This window comes from Excalfactoria chinensis, chromosome 19, assembly GCF_039878825.1.
Source record: "Excalfactoria chinensis isolate bCotChi1 chromosome 19, bCotChi1.hap2, whole genome shotgun sequence".
Taxonomy (NCBI): Eukaryota; Metazoa; Chordata; class Aves; order Galliformes; family Phasianidae; genus Excalfactoria; species Excalfactoria chinensis.
In genome coordinates this window covers 5,344,327-5,361,510 of record NC_092843.1, presented here as the reverse complement: position 1 = coordinate 5,361,510, position 17,184 = coordinate 5,344,327, and the positions used below count along the sequence as shown (strand labels likewise).

Genomic DNA, 17,184 nt, shown 5'->3' with positions numbered 1-17,184 from the left:
AGGTTCAACACAGTTTCCTTACAACCCACTGACAATGCGGATGCTCAGCAGTACGCCGCCAACATCCATCGCGTGCGCCCCACCGTCCATGAGCCAAGCAACCACTCACCAACAGAACAGGATATGGGAACGAGAGCCAGCACCACTGCTTTCAGCACAATATGAGACTCTGTCTGACAGTGATGACTGAACTATGCAGATATTTTTGTTTTGTTTTTTAATTTGCGGGTCAAAACAAAAGATTTTATTTTTGACTTGTGCCCAGAGAGACTTTCCAAGAGAGCGAGGGCCACACAATGAAGAATTAATGGAGAGTCTGTTAAATGCCTTCCGCACAGGCTGTGTGTTGGAGGATTGTGATCAAGAAGGTTGACTTACTAAAGATAAATATGTACAAAGTTTTTAAAAATGTGGACTATTCCTGTTCTACATCTATTTGTAAAGAAAACCATAATGTCTTTAAATCATTCTTCTGTAAATAGAGAGTACTTTTTGCAGTGTTTTTTCCCTTGCTATAGTATCTGGTGTACTTATGTTCAAATCATTGCCTAAACTTTGGGGGTCATTTTGTAATTTTTTTTTTTTTTAAAGCATTTTCTCAGTGTACTCCTCATAACCGTGGCCTCCCTCCCAGCCTACCCTTAACCAGACCCAAAGCTCCCAGCCAGCCTAGCATCGTTGCCCGTTTAATGCTGTGCCACTTCTTGCAGGCGTTGTGCTTTTCTCTTTTCTCCCCTAGTCACACTTTCTCAGTGGTGTTCAAGCTCTTGTGAAGATGTTGATTTCTTTTTTCTTTCCTTAAGACTGACCCCGTACTGAACTCTGTACATGAACATAGCCCAGCTCGCTGGAATAAGATGATATATTTCTTTGAATTTTGAATTCTGCCACATTGTACATTTTTGGTGCAGTTGATTTTATTTAGCAGCACTGCAGAAATATTATTGCATGGGTATGTTATGGTTAATTTTAAAAAGGATAAAAAAAAAAACAAAACAAACCAACAAGAAGAGCAGCTTCTGGAGGCTGTACCTCACTGTTATGCACACTGGGAATTTCAACTGTGCCCCCAAAGCCAACCTTAGTGTTCTGTGTTTTTCTGCATTGTATGCAGTTGAAATAGGCTACTAAATCTTACTGTCATGTTTAACCACAGCGAATGGTTTTCCTGGACAGAGGCTCTGGGTGGATTGATAAGTCCTTCAAGAAGGAAAAACTCAACATCCCAAGTTGAAATAAAAACAAAATGCTTTTATAGAATAATTGAGCAACACGAGTCAGCTACTTGGCTTCTGTTACGACCAGTTTGAAATAGGTACTGTGATTCTTACCTTCCTTCAGTCTGATTCTAAAACCTTTATGTAATAATAACTTTGAAGCCTGTGTTCAAATCCCAGTTCCTGACTTTATAAGGAAACTTTTGGTGGAAGTCCTTACAAACGCTTGGCGTAACTCCTGAAGTGTGCAGTACATATTAGGGTGAAGTTATTCTCTTAATTATGTATGTGGTACTGGGAGAGTCATTATTCATCTATCACTGCCTGCTCTGGTCTGCTTGTAGCTCCTGTGTGTGTGCATCTGGGTCTGACGTTACGAAGTCTCCTGGCATCCATCTTCAGGAGCATCTTCTGTTCTGCTGCGTTAACCTCAGGAAAACGAATTTAAATCTCTGGGGTAGAAGGATTGGTTTACAGGTAGCCCTGAGCTGGGGGGGTTGGATGGCCTGGCAGATTCTAAACTGCTTTTGCACCTCACAGAGCAGAAGTTACTTTCCAGTCAAAACATTTTAAATTTAACCCTGCATCTGCAATAGGTTTTATGGAAGGTATCACATAGCTGTGTAACCTTCAGCCCGTGTGCAGGCTTTCCATAAGACATGCAGCTCAACGGTCCAGTTAAAAACCAAGACAGAATCGCTACCAATAGCAAATCTACTGAAGCAAACTGCTTTATAGAGGAAAGCCTTTTTGCTCTAAGTGTAGGGAAGAGAAATGAGAAGGGAACTCATTTGAAGACTTGACTGTGCGTTGTAAATACAGAATTGCTTTGCTTCTGTATTTTAATTTAAACACTGCATGGGCACGGAGCAGCTGGCAGTGCCCTTCTGGCTTAAAGCACTGATTTCTCCATCCTGGTTTTAGAGCCTTTTTGTTCCCCCAGCAACACGTGCTCTCCAACACCCTTCATCTGCCTATTTTGGAGCTTTTAGATTGGAACGGAGAGTGAAGTTTCATTCTAAAATTCAATTGTTTTCACTTTCTTAGTATAACAAATGCAACTCAAAAGAGGCACAAACAGACAGAAGTCTTTGCTGCTAACTGTACAGGAAGAACAGCACATTCATCACAACTCTTTGTGCTGCAGCAGCATGATGATAGCCACAAGAGGAGAGTCCTAAGATTCAACGTGAGTGGTGTTTGCACATAAACTGCTGCTGTTGTTTGTTACCCACGTTCTAACTTCTCCAGTGTACAGAGCTCTCCAGGGCCAAAGTTAGGGTTGAACAGAATTCCAGTGGTCTTCACATACGGAATTACATCTCACCTGCTTCAAACAGGAAGGTGTTTATAAATCACATTTACAAACTGTGGTCTGCTACGAATTTTTAGCTTGTTTCTGCTCAGCGCTTTTGCAATGCTGTCATCTTCTCTTAACCTCATCATTCAGATCTGAAACCATTTAAGACTTGAAAAACCCATGCATCGTATCTCTAGGCTTTATTTCCCACGCAATGTCTCCAGCAGACAGTGACTTCTGGCTTCAGACCAATCAATAAAGGGGATCAGTTCTCAGTTTGATTTTCCTGTCTCCCTCTTGTTTTGCAGCATCAAGTTGTGCTCATGAGAACTGGCAAAAACATTTCCCTTAGGGGATGCTGCAGGGTTCCCAGCTGGCACTGCTGGTGCCTAAAGACAAAAGCCAGATAGTAAAGAAAAATTGGCTCTAATGTGTTAGAGCCTCTTTGTTGGTGGAAGCGAGCCTGTAACATCCCTATTTCTTATTTCCTAGCAGTGCCGTATATGTGACAGTGAATTCTTGGCTTCAGTGAACACCAACTCATGTGCTGCCTCTTAGCTTACACTTACAAAGAGCTGGAGCCACTACTAATGTTACTGTAAGTAAATTAATAATGATGCAATTAACACTAAGAGTTGTATTGCACATCTGTAGTTCCTACAGCTGAGCAGTTAAAATGATCAGTGACAGCTACATGTAGTTTGCACTCCTAGAAAAACAACAGTTTGATAACTCCTTGTTTAATTCTCCTTTGTCTTTTACCTTAGGCTTCCCTACAGGGAAAAACTGAGAAATGCTGTTAAGCAGTCTGTTCATCCCTATGATGGCATGTAATTTATAAGCCTGATGCTTGTCACATATCATCCTTTCCAGTAGGAAGCCCCAGCATTCTAGCACCAACAGATTGTGTCCTAGCAAAGGGAAAAATGGCATTTAGTGTGCTCTGGTTGGTGTGAGGTAGGCAGAGGCTTTTATTTCTGATAGCAGCTCTGGTTTAGTAACAACAGTCCTACTCCTCTGAGAAGGCAGGCTCCATCTTTGCATGTTAAATGTTTTGAAGACACACATTTGATCTTCAGGCAACCTGTCTGGAAATAACACGAGGAGGCTGCAGCTCTGTCGTAATGTAGGTACGTGGTGGAAAGTGTTCTACTGAAGGCAATGCACAGAGAACTACAGCACTGGTAAGTACACCCTGCTGTGCTGCCATGTAAAGAGTGAGAAATCCTGCCTTAGTTTGGATCCTCCTTCCTCAGTCTGAAATTTAAGCCAGTGCTACCTCATGGCAGGCTGTTCTGTTCTTCACAACACAGCTTTAGGACAGACATGTTGTGAAACTGAATACTGCGAAGTCAGGAATAGCAAATGACTGCTCCTTGACTAACTGCAGGTATCAGAAACAGACTTGCAGTGTGCTGGCAGATCACTATACTCGTAATTACACCACGAATTCAAATACTGTTAAGATTTCAGAATTTTATTTTGGGCTTAACAGTTAGGCAATAACAGTCCTTCTTATTAAGCCGTCCTTAAGTTCCAAGTTGCTGCTCCTCTGGAGAATTGTACCAAACTAGTCCCAGATTGCCTGTATTCACCCTCCATTGCTGCTGTTGGACGCTTTGGCCAAACTCACTTGGAGTCTTTTCTCCTCTTGTCCAGTTCAGCTAATTCTTCCTGGATGTGTCGGACAGAATCAGCATCTCCCTTCTGTTCTGCCTGTTTCAGAGCTTCTTTATACACTTGTTTTGCTTGCAGAAAGTCTTCTGTAGGAAGAGGAAGATGTGGTACGTCTAACCAGCTACATTACTCACATGCAGGGGACAAGCAAAGGACTACCTGGAACACTTAGAGAACCAGGGGGATTTGGAAAACATTCAGTATATGCCACCAACTGTGGAATCCAGATAGCAACTATAGTGATGTGTCACAAGGTGCTGCTTCAGCACCAAAGTCTCACTGAAACTGTCCTTTTTCAAACAGCTACTGTGCGTACAGCACAAGGCAAACAAGGTCCCTCCAGGTGGCATTCTGGTTCACCTTGAACCAGACCTTTCAGTAGCTGACTCTGGTTTGAATGCAACACAGGTTGCCTACCCCAAGTCAGCACACCCACTAATTAAGCTAAAAACAGGAATGCACAAAAGTGACAGACACTGGACATTCATTTACTTACTTTTGTGCATCAGAATTGCTGCCAGGTTATTCAGCACCATGTGCTCCTCAGGGTGTTGTGTTACCTTTGCCAGTTCAGCTGCCCTCTTCACATGAGAGTATGCCTCATCATAGTGCCCCTGAGCATCCAATACAGTTGCTAAGTCATTCATGAGAACCACAGTCTGCAGCAGGACAGAAAAGGAATCCTCAGAGCAAAACTAGAGTAGATCTTTGAGCCAACAGCAGCAGCACCCCACTCATATATTACACTAATGAAAGTGTTTCATAGTGGAGCTTGTAGTAAGGAAGTACCTTACCTGTATATTAACATGATAAATGCTCACTGTTACTGGCCGGAAAACAGTACTGTCTACATTCAATGCCAGCAAAACTGCTTTTAAGGCTACTGCCTTCCCCTGTTCGATCCCTCACAACTGTTATGCCTTTCTTTCCTTCCTAGTCTAACTCCCATTGTACATATTACCTGTGGATGAGTCTCTCCCTGAACATCACTTGATATCTGCAGAGCCTTCTCATACATTTTCTGGGCCACTGGGAGCTGGTTGATGTCTATCAGATAGCGAGCGTAGGAGTCCAGGCTCATCCCAAGCAAGAGACGAGTGTTGGCTTTTTCTTCAGCTGCAAATAGAGGGGAGTGGAAATGAACAATGCAGTATGAAACATGAGTTCACATCTTGTGAGAGCTGGAAAACCAAGCAGCATGAAGACAATGGACTGGCATAAAGGTGGTGCTTCGGCAAGGACAGAGAAACAGAAAAGAAATAAGAAATGGGCAGATGAGGCACGCTCACCTGACAAGACATCCTCAGGCAAGTCCTTTTGCTTGGCGATCTTCTCCTCTAAGGTCAGGATGCAGAACTCAAAGCCAGCCAGGGCTAATTTGTGCCTGCAATGTACAACAAGTCAGCAATGTGAGGCTTCTTCCATCCCTAGAGGGATGGATGTGAATACCTTCCTTATCCTTTACCCTTCCACTAAACCATTCTTGCCTTCAATGCTTGCTCCTCGATTATGTTCTATGCCCTTCTGACCCATGTGCAAAGGGAACCAAGAGGGAGGAAGGAGCCCCATCAAAAAAAGATAAGGCCACCAGAGGCTGCCCACAGCAATGCTCTCTCTTGTGAAGAAAAGAGACTACAAATTACCAAACACCAACTGCATTCAAAAGCATGTCTTGTGAAGTGTGGCCTCTATGGCTACTCCTGCCCTAAGCTGGGCAGGTCCTTACAGCAATCACTGCGCTGCACGATGGTGAACCAGCAAATCTCACGCCAATGAGAACTTTCATACTGATGGGATCTTATCACATCAAAGCTTCTACAGGCACTCGGTTCTTAGAGGCACGAGCCTCTGCTTGGCCACCATTACCACCGTGTAGCTGAGATTAAAGCAAAACATGCCTTTAGCAGAGAACTCACTGTTTCTGAGCAGCATAGATACTGGCCAGCTTGAGGGACATCTCAAGGATTGCATTGTCATCCTGCCAGGACACACAATGCAACTGTTACTCCTTTTGCATCTTCCCCATAGATCCATTACTTTGCCAGAGAACGAGTTTAGACTTTCAATGTGCCCATCCCTGTTGTTTCCAGAGCAGCTTTCCACTAAAGAAATTCCTTTGAAGCTGGCAAGCTCACAGCTAGTGCTGCCACGGACCGGTAGGAGGCAGAGCATCGCAACAAACAGAGCGAGGGATTGAGCACCGCGATTCATACGCACGGTTGAAAGGCTTCACCGAAAGAACCCACCTCCTTCGTGTCTCCTGCAAGCAAGTAGCTCATCGTTGCTTTGTAGAGCTTTTCTGCCTGAAATGAGAATGTTTTAGAGGACACTGGAGGATGATGATGATGATGACGCATCTCTACTGCTGTGAGAAACCTGCCTCAAACTCTGGCATTTCTATTGCCACAGTTATTATCACGAGTGGTGAGAAGTGAAAGGCCAACAAGAGTCCGGAGCTGCTGCCAGCTGCTGAGGTTCTTTCTACTGCAGGGCTCCCACACCACCCACAACCTTATCACATCTGGGGCTTTAATAACCTTCCTAGGTTCTCCTTGGGCCAATTGTGGCATTCAATAGTAAGAAAGAATCCTTCTGGTGGATGCTGGAGCTCAACACCCAGCCGGGAACGCTCTGTACTCAGCAGCACTGCGAGACCGCGGCCCCGAGGCCGAATATTCTGCGGTACAGGTCCCTGACTCCGGCTGTCAGGAGGAAAACCAGCAGCCGCCAGGTCTACTCACGTTGTGCAGCTGTCCCTGCATGAAGGCCACGTTTGCCATCTGCAAAAGACAGACGGTGCTGGAGCTCCGCAGAGGTTCTGGGCTCCCACCGCTCGCCGCCCCGGCGCGTTACCGTGCTGTATGTGTAGATGATGGCCCTCCTGTTGTCGGCCTGGTGCGCCAGGCGCAGCGCTCGGTGCAGCAGCCGCTCGGCCTCACCCAGTTCGCCCTTCATGACGCTGAGCTGCGGGCAGAGCGGTCGCGGTGCGGGCACAGAGCGGGCGGAACCCCTTTTGCCCGGCCCTTCCCTGCGGGGCTCCGGGCCCACCCGGCGGGAGAAAAGTGACACCGCGCGGCCGCCATTTCCGGCCCGCTCAGCGACTCACCTTGGCCTTCTTCAGCAGGACGATAATGGCGTCCTCGCCGTCCTCCTGCTCGTCGTCCCTGGGAGAGAGGGAGAAGGAGAAGGCTGCGGGGCGGAGGTGACCGCCAACCGGCCCGGCCCGGCCCTGCCCGCGTCCCGCCGCGCCTCACCTCCGAGGAAGCCCAGCGCAGCCCCGCCCGGTTGAGCCCACCGCCGCCCGGCGGACCCCGTCCCGCTGCCGCCCCGCTCCTGTCGGGCCTCGCCGTGCCAGGCGGGCCGGGGTCGCGCGAGCCCCGCGGGGCAGCGCCGGGTTAAGCGGCACAGCGCCCGCGGCAGAGCGGCGGCCAGCATCTTCTGCGGGCGCGGGCCCTTTAAGAGCTCGCTCTCATCACGTGACGAGGAGCGCTGCGTCGCCGGAGCGGCGCGCTCCCGTTGCTATGGCGACGCGGCCGCAGGTAGGCCCGGGCCCGGGCCAGGCCCTCCCGAACGGCTCCGGCGCGGCGGCCCCGGCGCGGGTCATGGGATCCGGCAGCTGCCCGCGTCCCCTCAGAGTCCCCTGTGCTCCCCGGGGGCGGCCGGGACTGCGCCGGGCCGCCTCTGCCGGGAATGGCTTGGCGCCGCGCCGGGCTGCCCCGGGCCTGGGCCTCTTCCTATCCGTTTTCCTTCTTCCCTCCCACGGGGTGTGTTTATGCGTGGGGCGGCTGAAAGGCCCGTCTGAAAGACCTCCGTCACCTCGAGAGGCCCTTTGTGTGCACAGAGCACAGCTCGGGTTCTGCTGGGGATGGCCTTTCCTTGGCCTGGTGTCAGGCTGAGATGAAGCACCGCTCGGTCAGATTCCTCCTTTGCGACATCTGCCCTGAGCTTAATGGTTTCCCACCACCTCCTGATCTCCTCTGTCTCACTTCCAGTCCCGAGGGCAGTGCCTGTGAGATGGGGAGCACCTTGCAAGCCGTAGCAGAAGAGCTTCTGAGAGAGATCAGGAAGGCTTTTCAGGAGACCTCCCACGGTACGTACCGAGCAGCAGAGCCGTTGGTGCTCTGCCCTCATCTGCGTCCTTTGCCCGCTGTCACACAGCACCGGCCATCGCTGTCACATATGGGGCGTTCCCAGCTTCTGTGTCCCTCCCTGGAATCAACACAAAGGGCTCTGAAGTAGAGATAACGAGGAGCTGCACCCCTTTAGAAAATAACACTTCTTATCGACTCCAAGTCAGAATTGAAAGGGAAATCTTCCTAAAAATGATGGTGTTTCATCAGACCAGCAGAGGGTACAGTATGGGCCATCGCATGGCAAAGAGCAGCCTTCATGCTGCATCAAGAAGGCACAAGCTGACACCTTGGTCTATTCTAGCAGCCAGTTAAGAACTGTTACCTTCCTTGTGTTCTGGATTACTGAATCAGTTCTGTAATGTCTGCTAAAAGAATATTAATCTTTGTTGCTGGGTAAAAAGTGCAGAATGGTTCTTCCTAAGGAAAGTGTGTAAGGAGTGCTTTTAGCTGTGCTAAAACCAACCAAGTGAACATTCAGGGAAGCCTGGCTGTGTACTGCATTGGAGTGCAGAAGGGACAAAGACTTGCTATGAAAACAGAGTGGCCACCTCAGTTGCTCTTTGTTGTACTTGTATGGCTCCTGCCAGGTTAGAGTAGATCCCAAACGCACTTGTGACTTTCTGAAGCAGTTTATAGACCTCTCTGTAAACAAGGAAAAAGTCCACGTTCCTTCAGTACTTTTCCCTACAGCACCAAAGCAGAGTGCTGGGATGTGACAGTGGGAGGAAGCTGGTCAGCCTCTTTGGAGAATAAAACCAGAAGAAAGTTGGAACAGTCAAACAGACAGCGAAAGTCATAGAAACCATTTTGAACTGCTGGAAGAAAGGACTTTAAAAGTTAGGAGTCCTCCAGCCTCATTATGGGGTACTGAGATGGTACACTGTGTGCTGATGGTGGTAACGGCAACGTCAGACTGGCTGATCAGGGTGTAAGCTGCTAGCTACAAAGGACTGCTTTTCTTAAGTGCCATTTTCCATCTTCACAAGAAGTTTAATAAGTGAAAATGTTATGTTTCTGTGTACTGTAATAAGAGCTATAAACTAGCAGGACCCTCAAAGACTACGCTGGGAAAAGAACGACACTGTTAAAGTTACAGTGCCACGGAGTTCTCAGCTGATGCCAAGAGGGTTTCAAGGAAAACAATGCGTGTATTTTTAACCAACTTCTTAAAGCAGCAGAGCGAGATGTGGGGTTTATTACATGTGCTTTGGGAAGAGACAGTGCTGCGGTGTAAAGAGGGTCTGGGCTCAGAGGAGGACGTGGGAGGCTCAGGGCTGGAAGGGCTGCGCTCTGTGAGGCCTCTGGGGGCAGATTGGGGAGAGCTTCTCTTCCCTGTGGTGATGTTTCTGGCTCATGCTAACAAAATCACCCTGTTTTCTTTTTGTTGCAGTCCCTGATGATCTGCTGCTGGGGTGAGTATCTTTTGCTTTGCTTCTTGTCCAAGTGTTCTGCTAAAGGACAGCTGATAATCTGTTGTCAGCGCAGCACTGCTCTTTTTGCCCTGTGTTTGACCAGTAGTGCTTCTCGTGCCAAGTTGCTGAGTGTTGTTGCCTGTAGTAGGAATGAGGGTCTCTCAAGGGTTTTTCCACATGTGTGAAACTATCTCTGTATCGCTGAATTTCCTGTGATGATGTGCACTAATTTGGGTGGATAAAGCGTGCAGAAACCCAGAGTGTTTAACCTGAGCTCTGAGTCCACCCTCAGATCCATAATGAGTTTTCCATGGCAGCGATTCAGTGTTTCAGTGATTCATGCCAATGGAACCCTGTATCTCCTCTGTGTTCCTATCGCTGTGAGCACAACAGCTTCCTGCCATCCCCTCATGTGTTTGAGTCATACAGATATGTGTGATGGAAAAGGAAAGCTCAACTTTCCACCCCTCGGTACCAGGGAACTGGCACCGGCGATTGCATTGGGAGGTTTGTTCTCTAGAGGAATTCTTAGGTCAGCTTCATCATCCGTGCACTGACTGAAGCTTATGAGTGTGTCAGACCCAGGCAGACCCGAGGACATTGTCCAGTCCTCACTAATTGGTGACAGAGGTAGAGAGAAGGCAGCACTACAATGAGAAAAGCTTTTCTTTCAAATTCTATTTAACTTTGTGTCCCTGCCTGTAGGTTACCCAGGGGAGGAGATCACCAGGAGCTCTTCAGGCCTTACTTACTTTGGGTGTGAAGTTACTTAATATAACAGTTGTGAAAGGTCTCCCTTTGGGAAGGTGTGTGTGCTGAGGCCTTCTGGACCATGGTGGCCTTTGAAGCATGGGATTTCATTTGACAGCTCTCAACTTTTTGTTTCCTTCTTGTCATGAAAGTAAAGAGGAAGATAAATTCCCTTGTTAAGTTTAGTAACATTGGGGTGGGAGCTCTTGGCAGCTGAATTCCCATCAATTCTCTGTAACCAAGGGATCTGAAGTGTTCTGATTTCATTTCTGAATCTCTTCCAGATATCTAAAGGACTTCAATTTCCTTTGGGCATTCCCCTTCCTTATTTCCTGTTAGACTGACCAAATTATATACATGAAAAAAGAATTCCCTCAAACTGAGTTACTGAAACTCATTCAGCTAAGCCCTCTTATATTCCCAAACCTAATCATTAAGGAATGTCTTACGTTGAGTGTTCCCCCACCCACCGCCGCTCAGCCCTTCAAATGGGGCCAGTCCTTACTGCCTCCACTTTGTGCAACTGAAGTTTTGCTCTTCCTGGAATAAATCTGCCTGCTTGGCTTGCCATCAGTGAGATTGACTCAGCCTCATAGGTCAGCCACGCTGCTGGGACGGCTCTGCCTCAGCTCCTTGGCAGTTGGAAGCATTCTTCTCCGTTCTCCTGTTCTCCTGCTCATGTTTTGTACTGTCATTTCATCGCTGCTGATTCTCTTGCTGGTTACCTTTGCGACTAATCTAGGCTACATGTTTTTTCTTCTCAGTGAATAATAGGACTGTAAAGATTATCTCAGTTGTCCCTGAATTCTGGAATGTTCTCAGAGCAGCTGCATGTGCAGGTCTACAATAACTTTTAGGTTCCTGAGTTGTGTGGACAATAGACTAAAGGTACAGCTTGTCAGAAGTTCTTCTCACCTGCATGGCTAACGCTGCCTCGCAGGCAGAGGCTGAGGTACAAACCTTACTGCTGTGTCTCTGATGCATTTTGACTCATTTTAGCTCAGGACAGGAACCTCTGCATGGTCTGTTAGTGCAGCAGTCAGTCACAGCTGTGCTTGGGTTGTAGGACTCAAGAAGAAAAGTACAAACTATCATGTTCTATGTAAACAAAAATCCTTAAAATGCCTTGTAACTAACTTTGCATTGGGTTCTGCAGAGATGTGGGACTGCTTGGGAGCAGCTTGGAATTGTGGAAGCTCTCTTAAGAGTATCCAAAAACATGTAGCTGCTCAGAATCATGCTCAGATTCAGTCCTAAAGGAATGAACTGTGTCTTCTAGGAGCAAGGCTGTCATCTGGGGCTGTCTCAGAGGTGGGCTGGGGTTGGCAGTCAGTGGTGAAAGCCAGCAAAGCTGAGAATGAGAATAGACACATTGTTTGGTGGTGGAGCTGTAACTGGTGGGATTTGGGGGTGCTGAGGGAACCTCTGTCTACAGACATCGATAGGGCTAAGTCCTATGGATTTAACTAGGCCAGGTGGGCTCCTTTTGTGGCATGACCTAAGAAGAGACACTTCCTCTTTCAGGTTGAAGTTCTTATTTGGCCCATCTGCTGTCCCTGCTTTGGATTTGGTGGATCAACGTTCCGTCACCCGAGTCGTGTCCCCGAGTGGAAGGACGGCATATCAGGTACGCACACCATCTTTCTTCTCCTGAGTCTCACTTTCTGATGGTTTCCAGTTGACGTTTTACCCAACTACTGACTAATTAGATAAACAGAGTCAATATCAGTGCCTTACAAACTCCTCAAGTGACACCAGAGAGCAGTAACCACAGACTGAAACAGGAACAGCATGTTGCACTACAGTTTTCTGTACAGCTGCTGGCTAGAGGTGGTTTCTGATTAGTGTGTGAGCATCAGGGTCACAGGGAGGTTTTCCAGGATTTGCTGATTTTGCAGCATTATTTTCATCCTACCCAGCAAAGGCAGTTCTTCCTCCTGACAAACTGTATACAATGAAGCGTTATCTGCAGTCACTGTGTTTCTTTCCTTGTTGCACTTCAAATCCTCGGTGTCCCTGATACCAATGACCTCCACTTGGCAATAGGATCCTTGCTGCCTGGAAGGAAGCAGTGAAGGCCAAGCCCATGGCTTTCATTCTGTTTCACTGTAGCCAAGTCTGTGGATCACAGAAGCATCTTCATAAATGACAACGTAGACAGAAGAGCTCATCTTAGTCCTGAAGATGAAGCTCCTTGTACAGCACAGGACTGAAGGTGGAGCTGAGGCTCATCAGCTGTAGGAAAAGCCATTGGCACTTCTTTAAAACTTTGCTGGGAAACTGGTCCTGGGTAATGAAACAAAGATTTTGCACGTGTTCAGAACTTGTATTGCTTACTTTGTGCATGGAATCTTCATCTCTCCTGGGAGCTTGGAGAGGACACCTGCCCTCCAAAGAGGCATGATTCATAAACACACAGGATTCGAGAACACAGGCTTCAGTCTGAAATGAGGGCTCACCTGTGGGTATTTGGTGAAGCCCAAGAAGCAGCTGCCTCACTAATCGAATGCTTAACAGCTTTTCTTTTTTTACTGTTTCTCAGCTGAATATGTCACTGAGCAGAAAATGGCCACATTCTCTTGGCAGAGCTTTGTCAGGCCTTGTGGGCTAAAGCAGAGCGTGGCAGGTGGGGATGTACAGTCAGCACTTTCCCCCTTTTTGTGTGGAGGACAAAGGGGACCACTTAGAGCCTCTGGTCATCTCAAGGAGCCTGAGTGTATGCCCACAGTACCCTTGGCTTTTCTGCATCATGACAGAGTTATCTGTATCTGAAGAAGTTTGATGGAGGAAGCTTCTTGAGATGGGGAGAAAATCAGAGAAGCATGGCGAGAGGGTTTTGGTGTGCCACATACTGCTCTGATAGGCTGTTCTGCTCTGGACAGGGCTGTTCTTAACATGTGCTGCCTCAAGCAGCACGTACTGCAGCAGGAGGCAGTCCTGGGTTTGACCCATTAGTTTCCACTAGCAGGGCCTTACTGATGCACACTGAAAAAGAGCAAGTGGGAGAAGTGCTGCTGTCCCTCTGCCTCTGCAGGTGGAGGTTCCCTAGCAGAGGAGGAGCCCTTGGGCAGGTTGGTGTCATGGTTTTGTGGTGTTATGATATAGAATATTGACAGCAACACCACAAAACCATGACAGTTGGTCAGGGCTGGTCACCTGGAGGTAAAGCAAGGCAGGCCGGGCCTTCAGTCAGGCACTGTGGTTCTGGTGTGGGTGTCCAGCATCAGCCAGGTGTGCTCCTGCCCACAGCTGTGCTGTGCTGCGCTGCTTTGGAGCAGCATTCCTCTTCACCCTGCTGATTAAGGCCACTCCGATGAGTTCACTTAGAGAAGAATTTGAAAAGCTATTTTCTCTGGAGGTGTGAGGCTGGTCCTGTTGCACAATTCTTCCTCAGCACATCTGTCTGAGATGCAGAAACAGAGCAGAGCCTTCCCCAGGGCCGCTAGCTGGAGCTCTGACAGGAGTGCAGGCTGGGGCTGTAGAACCCAGAGCTCTGAGTGGGACACGTGGTGGCTGGGTAATGTCATCAGCCCTCAGCTCTTGTCTGTGTATGGTGCAGATCCCAGCTGTGTGCATTTCTCCCTCTGCAGAGAAGCACGCCCAGCACAGTGGGGGTGGGGGGGTGTCTGTGACTGCACACATCCATCTCACTGCCCTGAAAGCTCTGCCCTCCCGGCTGCACCCAGATGTGGTTGAGCTGGAATGTGCCTTCACTCGCAGCTGGATCCAGAGAGCTCTGTTTGTTGTGGCCATAAGGTTGGTCCTGTTGTGAAACTCCTCCGGGTCTTCGTAGCCAAATCTGAGATGTTGATACTTCACAGACTAAAATGCTGTTTGCGTTCCATATCACACAGCACATCTCGGGCACTGCTTCAGGGGAAAATACCTCTGCTCAGACAAGCTCTAAGACTGCGCTTTGTAGTGTAGGCAGCTTTTTGCCCTCAGGAACTGAGATGGGAGTAGAAAAACCCTAATTCAAGTGAAGGTTGATTTGTCTTTCAATGCCCAGGCTTTAACGCTCTTGTCACTTAATAGAGAGGTGGCACTGACCAGGCATTGGAAGGCTGTTACTTCACAGTTGGTAATCATCCTAGAAGGGCTTGTATAGAGCATCTGCCTGCACTGCAGGCTATAGCCAGCCCCACGTGTTCCAGGTCAGTGATACGGCTGATCTGCTGCAGAGCGGCCACTGCTGGCTGATGTTGGAGCACCTTGCATGTTACAGGGTGAGCAGCAGTCAGGGCTCACATTGGCTCTGCCTACGTTGTGAAAAAGCTGTGATCTGCAGGAGTGAAGGCAGTTAGCAGAGAGAGAATCCGCTGTAGCCCTGCTGCCAGCTGTCACTTCCGTTGCTCACATCCTGGTTTCTTCTTAAATATGTCTTTTAAAATTGATTTCCTAGAACTCGATGGCAGCCTGCCCCATCATGAGGATTAGAGCAGCAGGTCCCGGCACTCAGCGTGGTGCTGCCTGGCAGCACAGTGAGGGCAGCACCAGCTGCCACAGGGGCAGAGCTGGCTCTCCTGCATCCCCACACACAGGCAGGGACACCTTGAGGTGGTTTTTCCTCTCTCTGCATGCAGTGAGCACCTGGAGTTGAGGGCACAGGAGGAAATCTCACAGCATCTCAGGGCTAAGGAAGCCACTCAACGCCTGGATTGGCCACAGCTGAGCAGAAACAGCACCTTTTTCTCTTGATTTTTGAAGATTAGATTTCTGCCTTATTAGGCAGAAGCTGTATTCTTGCCATCTAGATCAGAATGGGGGATCTCTAAGCTTAGCCCAAATCTGGCAGTCTGTGACTTCTCCCTCCCCCACAAAGGAAAACACTTCTGAAGAAAAAGCAGCATCAGAATACTTCATCTTGGAAAAAACAATCAAAGGAGGCAGAGATAAACAGACTTATTACAAGTGAAACAAACCCAGCCTGGACTATAAGGAGGGCCCAGGGGAAAAGGCCGGGCTCTGAAAAAAGCCTGGTTTCCCCTGAAATAATCGTGTGGATCTCATGGCCTGATCTGCCAGGAGTGATGAGGGATAAGAGGCAAAGGCATCTGTGGGGGGAGAGCTGCAGACAACACCGCCAGGCCAGGGCTGCAGAGAAATGTAGGGACGGGGAAAGGCAAACACAGTGTGAGGCTGTGAGGGATGGTGTAAGAATGTTTGATACCTCCTGGAGGAGAGCAGAACTCTGCAGAACTGTGCTTTTCCCTTTGTCAAGTTTAATTGTTGCATTTAAGGTATGGAGGGAATATGCCTCGGCACCGGCCTTGTGGAGGAGCTGCATGTGGTAAAAGGAGGCAGTGCTGTTCTCAAACCAGAGATGAAGCAGGGAGGCTTCTTCTCTGGAGACTTGGGCTCTGTTTATTCAGACAGATCTGGATTCCAGTCATTGCAGCTGTTCTGGGAGCAGAAAAGCAGCCTCCAGTCCCTGGAGCTGGTTGGAAAAAGCCTCTGTGCAAGTGCTTAATGTTGCTGCCCTCAGTCCCAGTGTCATCAGTGGCCCTGAATTCACCCATGGGACTTTGTGACAAGGAGTTTTGGTCATCTTTGACCATCCAGTGTTTACCAGTACAGCGAGGAGGCTGGCTGGAGGGAAGATGGATGATTGGGATGGGGCTCAGTGCTTTGTGGCAGTGCCCTGTTCCCCCAGACAAGTCACTGGATCTGAGATCTGCTGGGAGTGTGGGTGTACATACAGGGATCTGTGTGTATCTGTGGGTGTACATACAGGGATCTGTATGTATCTGTGGGTGTACATACAGGGATCTGTGTGTATCTGTGGGTGTACATGCAGGAATGTTTTTCTGCAGGGAGGGAATGCATGAAGGCATGGAAAGCTGAGGAGTTTCAAGCTCAGTGTGGATCTCTGCAGTGTTTGAGGCCCCTTCTATACTGTGGCCCCTGCTTTCCTGCTGCGTGCTCTGAGTTTCTGTGGAAAGGACATGGGACACACACAGGCTGAGAGTCAGACAGGTTCTATTGAATGCTCATCCTGAGTTCCCCCTGCTGCATTTCTTTCAGGTCCTTGGGAGCTCAGGCAAACTCTACACCTGCTACAGTTCCTGCCACTTCTGCACATGTCCCGCTTTTGGTTTCACTGTACTGCAGAAGAGTGAGAGCCTTCTGGTAAGCTGTCTGCCTTCACCTGGGGAGCAGCAGGGAGCGGGGGAGATGGCCGTGCTGATCTCTCCCCCCTGAGCCTGGAAAGGCTGACCTGGGGAAACTGGAACTGCAGGCTGTGCCAGGGTTTGGTGTGACAAGAGGGAGCTGTTTTCCTGCGAGCTGAGAACTTCATTAGGTGCATTTTGGCCTGACATTTCTGTGTTGTTCTCGCTATTAACTTTTCCACGCTGTTATTTGCAGTGCAAACATATACTGGCCGTCTACCTCAGCCGGGCCCTTGGAGCCTGCCAGGAGCTGACTGTCTCTGAGGAGCAGCTCACAAGCATCTTACTGGCTGAGGAAGAGGATGAAGGATGAAGGATTTGGATCACATGCGGGTGTGATTTCTGTGTACCTCCTGGCTGCATAGCCAGCTTCTTGTCTACAAGGCTGTCAGATGTCCATTGTGGCTGCTAGGTTTATTCCTGTGCTGTAACCAAGTGTGACTTAATGAGCAGTTTTGCACTGATGTATAATAAATGGTAAGAAGCCTGTGCTGACTTCAGTTTCATTCAGCTGTTCTTGGGATT

General features: G+C 48.6%; 3 protein-coding genes across 6 annotated transcripts in view; 2 read left to right on the top strand and 1 right to left on the bottom strand.

Moving 5' to 3' along the window:
- Nucleotides 1-2,798, top strand: part of NCOR1 (nuclear receptor corepressor 1) — a 58,682-nt gene extending 55,884 nt beyond the window's left edge. For both annotated transcript variants that reach the window (XM_072353194.1, XM_072353193.1), the window contains exon 47: nucleotides 3-2,798. In XM_072353194.1, the coding sequence (XP_072209295.1) occupies nucleotides 3-190 (188 nt within the window). In that variant the 3' untranslated portion in view covers nucleotides 191-2,798. The remainder of the gene's footprint in view (nucleotides 1-2) is intronic.
- A 1,176-nt stretch (nucleotides 2,799-3,974) lies between these two features.
- Nucleotides 3,975-7,656, bottom strand: TTC19 (tetratricopeptide repeat domain 19). The gene is made up of 10 exons (XM_072353336.1): nucleotides 7,449-7,656; nucleotides 7,301-7,358; nucleotides 7,048-7,158; nucleotides 6,936-6,974; nucleotides 6,441-6,497; nucleotides 6,111-6,172; nucleotides 5,484-5,578; nucleotides 5,156-5,310; nucleotides 4,691-4,853; nucleotides 3,975-4,280 (listed from the first exon to the last, which is right to left on the bottom strand). The coding sequence occupies exons 3-10, from the start codon at nucleotides 7,147-7,149 to the stop codon at nucleotides 4,147-4,149; spliced, it is 807 nt and encodes a 268-aa protein (XP_072209437.1). The 5' UTR covers nucleotides 7,150-7,158; nucleotides 7,301-7,358; nucleotides 7,449-7,656; the 3' UTR covers nucleotides 3,975-4,146.
- Nucleotides 7,170-17,146, top strand: ZSWIM7 (zinc finger SWIM-type containing 7). Of its 3 annotated transcripts, none has more exons than XM_072353335.1 (6): nucleotides 7,170-7,396; nucleotides 8,187-8,284; nucleotides 9,718-9,739; nucleotides 12,014-12,116; nucleotides 16,514-16,618; nucleotides 16,856-17,146. In XM_072353335.1, the coding sequence occupies exons 1-6, from the start codon at nucleotides 7,326-7,328 to the stop codon at nucleotides 16,970-16,972; spliced, it is 516 nt and encodes a 171-aa protein (XP_072209436.1). In that variant the 5' UTR covers nucleotides 7,170-7,325; the 3' UTR covers nucleotides 16,973-17,146. The 3 variants fall into 3 exon arrangements, with proteins under 3 accessions (XP_072209436.1, XP_072209435.1, XP_072209434.1); XM_072353334.1 differs by lacking the exon at nucleotides 7,170-7,396 and adding an exon at nucleotides 7,598-7,733; XM_072353333.1 differs by lacking the exon at nucleotides 7,170-7,396 and having other exon boundaries at nucleotides 7,956-8,284.
- The last annotated feature ends 38 nt before the right edge of the window (nucleotides 17,147-17,184 follow it).